Here is a 10,319-nt window from a genome sequence, read left to right as displayed (position 1 = left end):
TTACAGTGTGACAGTTTATTTCGTGTACATAATATCTTTAGAAAAAAAATCGAAATTCCGGACTTCAATGAGAGTTCTATGAAGGTCAAAATTTTTGGGCAGTGGGAGAAGGAGCATTCCCCAATTCCTTCGAATTTTTAATCGAAATATGAATATGTAATATCGATTTACGCTGAATTTTCATGTAATTAAAAATTGAAGTTATGAAAATTCGGGGTAGAATATTTTCTTTGCATTAAATTATCGGGGCAGAGCAATCTCGAGTACTCGAATGTCTTCGGCCCTTTGGTCGTGTGTACATTTAGTTTTCATCACTTGTGCGTAAAGTGAAATTTTACGCACGCTCCGCGTGCGCAAAATCCCACGTTTCGCAGATTGTGATGAAAAATATCGTTCGATATATGCATAACGGCTGTAAGCAATGCTTCATGTCCGTGAAGCGTTGTGAAGTCTTGACTTTCCGCCCGAGGAAGTAACTTTCCACCCGAGGGCGGGAAGTACTCACTTTCCTCCCGCTCATCAGGGAGTAAAGTACGAACTTTTCGTGCAGGTGTGTGAAAAATACTATTTTCGTTCCCTGGAAGGTGTCTTCTCCCAAGTCTTAAAGAACACTTTTCCCACGAGTATCGAATCCTATCTTGCATCACCACCTGCAAATAAAGTGAATTTTTTCGCTCCGCGTGCGCAAAATTCCACCTTATGCACAAGNCAGACGCAACCTCAAAAACATCATTTTTTCACGTTTCATGACATTCTAGATCATTTGCAATGAAAATTAGAAAATCGAAAAATCGACCAAAAAAAATAATGCTTCCCTTCGGAAGCAAAAAAAGAATTCATACAAAGAATTTTTAATTCGCAATTAGCAACCCGGACCCGATATCACAAGAGCTTACAAGTTTCAAGCAGGATACGTTTTCTACGCAAACGCCTGAATGATCACCGAATTATCTTCACAGTGAGTAAACCCACGAGAAAACGTCAAGAGAAATTCTTGCAGCAAATTTCCTAATCTTCAAAAAAACTTGACATTTTTCCCTACCCCCTCCCCTCTTCCAGAAATCCCCAAAAAATCTCGTAAAAAGATTCTCCCCCAAAGAAAATTGAAACCCAATTAACCACTGAATTAATTAATCACCAAATCGAGGGGGTAAACTAATCAATGTTCGACCCAGTTATCAATACTTCCGCCGAGACGACGTCCATATTCATAGCTGCAGTGCACCATCGTGTGATATTGAAAATAGCCCAAGGAGTTTTCAAGACCGAATGAAATCCCTGGGCTTTACAAACTCCAGATGAAAATCCCAAACTTGAGGGGTGAAGATAAATCGATTGAACTTGGCTTCACCTGGATATTTCATCCCCTCCCCCTTTCTCAAAACTTTGGATGGGACATTTATCACTGGATTTATCCAAATTGTTACACCACGAGATTTGTTTTTTTTCCTTCCTCCGTTCTTTCTCGTTTTTATTTCACTTTATAGTACGTAAAAGTCGGTCAACTTCCACACCGTTAGGGTTCGAGTAATGATCCCTTCGACCGATTATTGACGTACACCTGAACAGGGCTTTTTTTTACACTCCACTCTATATTTAGACGAATCAAGTATGTACTTGCCATGATTGATTTCAGATTTGATCCTTAAATTATTCAATTTCTAGGGACAATTTTGCGGCAATAGAATGGGGGAGGTATTTTTAAGTTAATTATACTGGTGATAGGTGCTTTGCTACTCTGCCCGGAAGAAAATCAATGTTTCAAAATTCAGTAGAAAAACCTAGCGAATTCGCTAGACAATTCTGTTGGATTTCTATTGAACTTTCTATTATTTTTTGGCTGATTCTATTCAAATGTTTCATAGAAAATATGCGATTGAAAAAATCAAAAGAATTCGATTTTTCCATAGAACTTCTCTATACAACTCGGCTCGAATTTTCCAAGTTTTTTGTTTGATTTTCTTGATGAGAAGACAAGAAAAATAGTATGAAAAAAACTTGAGCCGAGGAAATTCTACAGAAAATATTTAAAGGCAATAAGTTATACAGAAAAATTGAATTCGATTGATTTTTTCGATTGAAGATTTTAATAAAATCGGCCAAAAACTAATAGAAAGTTCAATAGAATTTCCTAACGAATTCACAAGGTTTTTCTATTAAATTTTTTCGTGCCTGTTGCGTGTCCGAACTTTTTTCATCTTTTTCTGTGTGTGTGTGCGTGTTGGGGTGGGGAGGTGGGGGTATTTTTAAGTATTTTGAAGTTAATATTTTTATGTATTTTTAAGTTAATTATGTAGAGGATAGGTACTTTGCTACTCTGCCTGGAAGAAAATCAATGCTTCTATTTTTTTTTTCAAATTTTATCAATGTTTCATGGATGACAAAATTTAAGAGAATTGAACTTTCTATTATTCTTTGGCCGATTCTACTGAAAAAAAAAATTTCTATTGTAAATGTTCCATAGAAAATATTCTGTAGAAAAAGTCAAAAGAATTCGATTTTTCTATGAAACCTAATCTATTGAGATATTTTCTACAAAATTTCCTCGGCTCGAATTTTCCAAGTTCTTTTGTTTGATTTTTTTGATGAGAAGACAAGAAAAATAGTATGAAAAAAACTTGAGCCCATTCTACAGAAATATGTGAAGAAAATAAGTCATAGAAAAATCGAATTCTGTCGAGTTTTTCTATTGAACATTTCGATAGAATCGGCCAAAAACGAATAAAAAGCTCAACAGGAATCCAATAGAATTTTCTACCGAATTCGTTAGGTTTTTCTATTAAATTTTTTCGTGCCTGTTGCTCTACTTTCCAACTTTTCCCATTTTTTTCGGGGGGGGGAGGGGGGGGGTTGTTTGGAGAGTTGAGTGAGCATTCAATAACAAGTCTTTTTCATGAAATGAGGGGATTGATGAAGGATACGTTAATGGAGATTGGATTGAACTCCACCTTGATCTTTGAATTATTTAATTTCTACGGACGATGGGGTAGCAATGAAAATGGGGGAGGTATTTTCGAGTCAATTATACCGGTGATAGATGCTCTATTCGTTTCGTTTCTGGAGGAAAATCAAAATCCATTTTTTTTCAATATTTTAGTGATATTCGCTACTTTTTCTGTATTTTTGCTTCCGAATGGAAGCTTTGTAATCGTCCATTGTGACGATATTCTAATTGCTCTTGGAAATGATGTAGAATGTCGTGAAACGTGAAGATATGATGTTTTTAGAAAATCTGTGTAGGTCCGTATGTATGTTCGAATTTTTCGGATTTTTAAAAATAAATCTTCACGAAAAAAAGAGTAAACTTCGAGCTAAAAATATGAATTTTTTTTTTTTGAATAACTGATATTGCTTTTTTTTATGGAGAGAGGGAATCATGATTAATCTGTAATTATTTTTCTAATTAATTCGAGATAATTATTTTTCTCTAATTAATTGTCTCAAAACTATTGCCTTTTTAGAAGCGATTATGTGACGATGAGACTGGAAGAAGTATTTTCGAGTGTATTTTTTTAAGTTAGTTACACTTTTTATAGATAGTGTATTTCTCTTTCTGAAAAGAAACCAACTGTTGCATTTTTTTTTTCAATTTTCACCAAGGTTTTCCGCGTTTTTGTTTCTTTCATTATTTATTATTTGTTTTTTTAATTTTTTTATTGAGGCGGGAGCTGTTTAAAAGAGCCCATTCACTAATTACGAGTAATTTACCCTAATGAAAGCACTAATGAAGGGTGCAGTTATGATAATTGGATGGAATCCTGCAGCGGAGGAAAAAAACTGAAAAAGTTGTAAAATTGGATTTAGTTGATTGTAGTCCTATTTGTAGAGCAGGTAGGTTCGAGACAAATATCAAGTTTTTTGTAGGCCCCAGAATATGAAATTCTTCGCGAGAAAGGTCTTTTAATATTTTTCATCACGCTGTGACGAAAAGTCCGATTTCCGCCACATTGTGATGAAAAATATTGTTCGTAACTCGTGAAAAAATGTTTTTTACCTCGTGGGATTATATCGTGTCTTACTCGCCTTCGGCTCATGATATAAAACTCCCACTCGCCAAAAAACACTTTTTTGCACTCGTTACGAAATATACTATTTCATCACGCTGTGCGAAAAAGTGACTTTTTAGGCACGCTTCGCGTGCCTAAAGCGTCCCTTTTTCACACATTGTGATGAAAAATACCGTTCGATACTCGTGGGAAAAGTGTTTTTTGGCTCATGGGTGGCTATCAACCTCCCACGAGCCAAAAAACTCTTTCCCGCACTCGTAACGAAATATACTATTTTTGCTCTCTCTGCCTGAAAAGTTCACTTTTCACTTTTCGGGGCAGTTTAGGACGTATGAAAAAATCGTATAGAATTTCCCATACGGATTGCGTACAGAAATTCTACAGGACTTCCGTATATAATATTCAGATATTTCTATACGAATATTTTCTACACGAATTATTTAGATACATAAATTTTTACATAAATTGTTGTTTTCATACGAAAGATGTCTAAACGTTTTAGAGAAAAACGGTTCGTATAGGATCAAACCTATAGAAATCGTATAGAAATAATTTGCATAGAAATTCCCATAGAAATTCTATACGCAATCCGTATTGAAAATTTCTATACGATTTTTTCATACGTGAGGCGGCGTGGAGTGAATAAAATAGTATATTTCGTAACGAGTGCAAAAAAGTGTTTTTTGGCGAGTGGGAGGTTTATATCACGTGCCGAAGGCGAGTGATATAATCCCACGAGGTAAAAAACATTTTTTCACGAGTTACGAACAATATTTTTCATCACAATGTGGCGGAAATTGGACTTTTAGGCACGCGGAGCGTGCCGAAAAGTTCACTCTTCGTCACAGCGTGATGAAAAATAAAATATCGTTCGTCACGCGGCCGAACAAAACTCTTCTAGCTCATATAACTGCAGCCAGAAAATATTCATACTCGCCAGAAAATTTTTTTTCGGCCCAATAACGAAATATATTATTTTCGGCCAAATGACGAAGAATACTATTATCTAACGAATTGACGAGTGAAATTTTTAGCGAGCGTGAGGTTTACAGCCGAGGGTTGTAAACCTCAGTCACTAAAGGCGAGGGTTGCAATCACACTCGTCAAACACGTAATTTCCGAACGCGTTAGGTAAAACACTACTATTGGCGATTCACGCATGCAAATCCCTGCAAAAAGTGATGAGTTTAATAGATTGACATCGACTCAAAGCCAATGATTTAACTACATACCTTCGCAGGATACTTTTTTTTTCAATCCCCGCAAAATTTCAATCTCCGCAAAAAATGATACCCTTAAAAATTGCGAATGCATTTCTCTTATAAATTTCTCTCTAAAACGTGGAAATACCGAAACAATACCCGAATTCAATACCAAAAATAAACAGTCTAAAAGGTTTTACCCCTTGACAGAAGGTTGAAAAATGTACCTCGTACACAGAGATGAAGGGAGAAGCGGAGGAGACCATCATTGTAGAGAATTTCATAATCTAAACAAAAATCTGCGGCTATATCTGAAAAATGAGTGTTACGATTCGAAAATATTGAGACTTTTCTGTGAGAAATTTCACAATCTACAAAAAAATCAGAAATTTATCACACTCGCTTTCAAAATATTTGCAAAATTATCAATCCCAAATTTCTCAATCAATTACATTTTTTTAATGGCAATGATTAAACTAAATACTTACAAATTAAGAATCTAATAATCTACTAGAAAATGTCTGTTAACAAAACTTCAATCCCCGCAATAAAAGATGACCTTAAAAATAGCGAATGCATTTCTCTTATAAATTTCTCTCTGAAACTTGGAAATACCGAAACAATACCCGAATTCAATACCAAAAATAAACAGTCTAAAAGGCTTTACCCCTTGACAGAAGGTTGAAAAATGTACCACAGAGATGAAGGGAGAAGCGGAGGAAACCTTCATTGTAGAGAATTTCATAATCTAAAAAAAAATCTGCGGCTATATCTGAAAAATGAGTGTTACGATTCGAAAATATTGAGACTTTTCTGTTAGAAATTTTACAATCTACAAAAAAATCAGAAATTTATCACACTCGCTTTCAAAATATTTCCAAAATTATCAATCCCAAATTTCTCAACCAATTACATTTTTTTAATGGCAATGATTAAACTACATACTTACAAATTAAGAATCTAATAATCTACTAGAAAATGTCTGTTAACAAAACTTCAATCCCCGCAATAAAAGATGACCTTAAAAATTGCGAATGCATTTCTCTTATAAATTTCTCTCTGAAACGTGGAAATACCGAAACAATACCCGAATTCAATACCAAAAATAAACAGTCTAAAAGGCTTTACCCCTTGACAGAGGGTTGAAAAATGTAGCTTGATGTACACAGAGAGGAAGGGGGAGAAGGAAGAGCCTAGTTGGTCGTTGGTATCGCACATTTCTCCCTCTACACCTCTGGTTTTCCCTCTTTTGAAGAAGATCAATATTGCCAGCCAGAGGGGGAGACGGCGAATCTTCCAACGTCGTAGGGGGGTTGCTCGCCCCACAAAATCAAATCAACTCTATAGGCAAAGCCTGTTGCTGCTGGTGAACACTTGGCAGCACGTAGTTCAAGTGAGTGCTGTTTCCCTCCTCTCCAGCGTGTTGTTCTTCTTGGAAATAAATATAAATAGACATTGTCGCCGCTTTTTTGTGCACTTTTTTTTAAATTGGGGGTGAGAGGGCGGGTGGAGTGATGTGTCGTGGTCTGCAGGGACGAGATTATGGATAGTCTGGGAAATTTGACGCACGGTAGGTGGAAACACCCGAATTTATTTCTTTAATTTTTTGGGGGTTTCACGGAAATCGATGGGGTGGGGAGAGGTTTATTTTTTGCGGTGAGTTTCGGGTGACGTGCGAGGTGGAGGGATGGATTGGCAGGGGTTGGCGGAAGGTAGAGAATTTTTTGGAAGGGGTTTTCGAAGTTTTTGGACGGTTTTAGCGCCCGGAGGAAAAAAATTACACGAGAAATTACGGTACAATTTTGGTAGTCGCAGGGGAAAATTGTATTTTATGAATTTTAATGTTTGAAAATTGAAAATGAGAGGTGAAGAATAAATATTCTTTGAACAAGTTGTCATATACATATAGACATGACCCTAAAAACATAATTTCTTCGTATTTTGTAACATTCTAGGCCGGTCGCAATCAAAATTAGAAAATCGTAAAATCGGTGAAATACAATCAGGAAAAATTCGCCCCTCTGGAACGTAATTCTTTGCAAACGAGCAGGAAAATTTGTGTTTGTTGGTGAAGGTACCAGAAATACTGATCAATTTTACGTTCTCAGCGAATTTTTACGGCACACAGTTCGGTAATTTTCCCTAAATTTTTCGTGAAATTTTTCGTTGATTCATTTCTTCGTGGATTTAGGGAGAGTAGGGAGACGGGGGGATAATTTCAGTCATTTTGATTTTTTTTTAGTATTTTGTGAATTTCAAGGAGATAGTCGAGAAATCCATACAATAACAATGATAAATTTTTGTATTTTTTTGTGTGAAATTTATGCGGATGTCAGGGTCAATGTACTAGTGTTTTTATCTCGGTAGAGAAATAAATTTTAATTCAGGGAAATAACACTTTTTCCGCTTAAAAATGCAATTGATGGGCATCAATTCACTGAAATCTCATTAAACTTTTCCCGTATCCAAGGGGTTCTTTAACTCCATTAATTTGGTGTAATTATTCCTTTCAATCAGAGTATTTTTCAAGGGGGGCACTAGGATTCTAATGGAATCAGAAATTTTTACAGATTTTTTTTGCTATTTTTTGTTGATTGAGTTATTTATTTTCGTTGATTAATTTTTTCGAAACTTCGTTTTGAAAAAAAATGCGGGAGAGAGTTAGAATTTTGTATTGTTGTTGATGTCTTGGAAACGGGGGAAGAATTTCAGTCATTTTGATTAGGTTTTAACAAATATTTTGTGAATTTCATGAAGATAATCGTCGAGAAATCCATACAAAGAGGATAATTTTTTGTGATTTTTAGTGAAGTCTAAATTTGGAGCTAATATTCAATTTTGAAATTTACGGGAATGATACGGTCAATGGTCTACTGTTTGAATCTGTTCAGAGTTCATTTTTTTAATTAGTTCGTCTTTTAAAATACAATGTAATGCGCTTCAATTCACTGAGACCTCAGAAAACTTTTCCCATATTCGGGGTGTTATTGAATTCCATTAATTTGGTCACTGGTATTCGGCGAACTTTCCCCCTCCATCCCTTCATTCAGGCCATAAAAAGTTATCAAATTTTTTTCGAACTCATATTGGACACACTTCAGTCGTCGAAGTAAAAAAATTAAATTGGCGATTTCAAAAATAGAATAATTGAAGCTGACAGACAACTTTGAATGTCAAAAATTCGAGATGAATGTAGAAAATTTGAATTGCAATTCCATTGTATTTTCCGTGAAATTCGAAGTTTCATTATTTTTTCTGCTGATGATCATTACTAAACGGTTGGAAATATTTTTTTTTTCAAGTCGATTTTCACTCATTTGTACATGTATAAATAAATTCATAGAAAGAACTAGCGAAATTTCACCAGTTATTCAGCGATTATATTGAAAAATTCCACTGCTCCTCTGCGCGTTGACCTCAGTAGAAATTATTTTATAGGAAAATATAATAGAACTAAGTCCTTCAAATAAGTTGGGAAAGTCTCGTCTTTCTGTCGCTCATAAATTCGCAATTCCACAGCATTTTCCGCGTAATTTGAAGGTTCATGATTCTTTTAGACTCTCCCGGAAATTATTACTAAACAGTCCAGGGAATATTAATTTCTTTGCATATATAACAAAATTCGTAGAGAGAGCCATCCAAATTTCACTATTTTTGCACCGATTTTATTGAAAAATTCTGATGCTCTTCTGTGCGTTCTTTTCAGTAGAAAATATTCAATAGAAGTTATTTTATAGGAAAAATTAATAGAACTTAATGTTTCCATACTACTTATTCTATTAAGATACTTCGTATTGATTTTTTCGATGAAATTTTTGAGAAAAATTCATGAATATTAAAAAGAATGCGTGGGAAAGCGCTGCATTTTCCAACGAATGAAATTTTAAATGAAAATACAAAAAGAATCAGACAAAATTTTCCACCTAAATGAGCTAGCGTTTCCCATTAAATTTTGTCATGCTTGCAACAGTTTGTGAGATAAAATTTACGAAAATCTCATAGAAAACGCAATTCCTCGTCCGTCACATCATATTTTCTCAACTTTTATCGGTCTTACCTCCACATGAATCTTTCTCAAATCAATTCAAGGGAAATATTAATTTTTTTGCATCTATAAAAGAAATTTATAGAGAGAGCCAGCGAAATTTCACCGACTTTATTGAAAAATTCGAATGCTCTTCTGTGCGTTCTTTTCAGTAGAAAGTTTTCAATAGAAAGTATTTTCCAGAAAACATTAATAGTATTAAATCTTTCTATACAACTGATTCTATTACGATATTTTGTATCGATTTTTTTAGCAAAATTTTTAAGGAAAATTCATGAGCATTAAAAAACGCGTGGAAAAACACTGCATTTTCTAACCAAATGAGTGAAACACAATTTAATTTTGAATAAGAATACAAAAGGAAACCAATAAAATTCTCTACCTAAATGCGCTAGCATTTCCCATGAAATTTTCTCGCGCTTGCAACAGTTTGTGCGATAAAATTTACAAAAATCTCATAAACAGAGAAAAATCTTCAATAAAAATTGCGTATCTTATCCGTAATTCCGGGGCAAAATGTGGTTGTAGGAAATTTTACGGAGCTGTCACGCAATTTTTCCAGAGCGTTTCGTAATTTTTATCTGAATCTCCTGTGAAAAATGACGATACCGTCACTTGAGGGTGCCAAGTGAATTTGAAAAAAGATTCAAAAAAAATTTTTTCTTTCCCTCCATCATTGGAGAAATATGTATTCATCCATCCGACGAAATTTCAAATCCGCAACCGGAACTAGACATCGAGAAAATAAATGCAGAAAATCCTCTATTTCGCGTGACGAACCTCGAGAAAGCATGGGATCAAATGGGTACGGCGGGTTGAAATATCTCTTTTATTCACCCCGGTACCCCATTGTTTTTTGTCGCCATCACATTAAACACATCATTCCCCATATCTTCAAATTTTTTCAAATTTTTCTTGAGTTCCTAGGGGGTTGAAACGTTCAATTTAATCAAAACTCCATAAGAGGCCGTGTATAAGACTGATTTTGTTTATTTAATTTCTCGATATCCATAAGTTCTAAAATTTTAAAATTGTCACCGATGTTCACCATCTGTCTAATACTAT

The 10,319-nt window shown here is 34.8% G+C and overlaps 1 protein-coding gene across 1 annotated transcript in view; it reads left to right on the top strand.

Moving 5' to 3' along the window:
• Positions 1-6,634: 6,634 nt before the first annotated feature.
• The window catches only part of LOC107039831, a 17,251-nt gene continuing 13,566 nt past the window's right edge, over positions 6,635-10,319 (top strand). Inside the window, exon 1 of the mRNA XM_015259657.1 lies at positions 6,635-6,779. Coding sequence (XP_015115143.1) covers positions 6,752-6,779 — 28 coding nt within the window. The 5' untranslated portion in view covers positions 6,635-6,751. The remainder of the gene's footprint in view (positions 6,780-10,319) is intronic.

The sequence above is a fragment of the Diachasma alloeum genome, unplaced genomic scaffold (assembly GCF_001412515.2).
Source record: "Diachasma alloeum isolate Michigan unplaced genomic scaffold, Dall2.0 Dall_scaffold_00308, whole genome shotgun sequence".
In the NCBI taxonomy this organism is placed as follows: domain Eukaryota; kingdom Metazoa; phylum Arthropoda; class Insecta; order Hymenoptera; family Braconidae; genus Diachasma; species Diachasma alloeum.
This window is presented reverse-complemented; position numbering and strand designations above follow the sequence as displayed.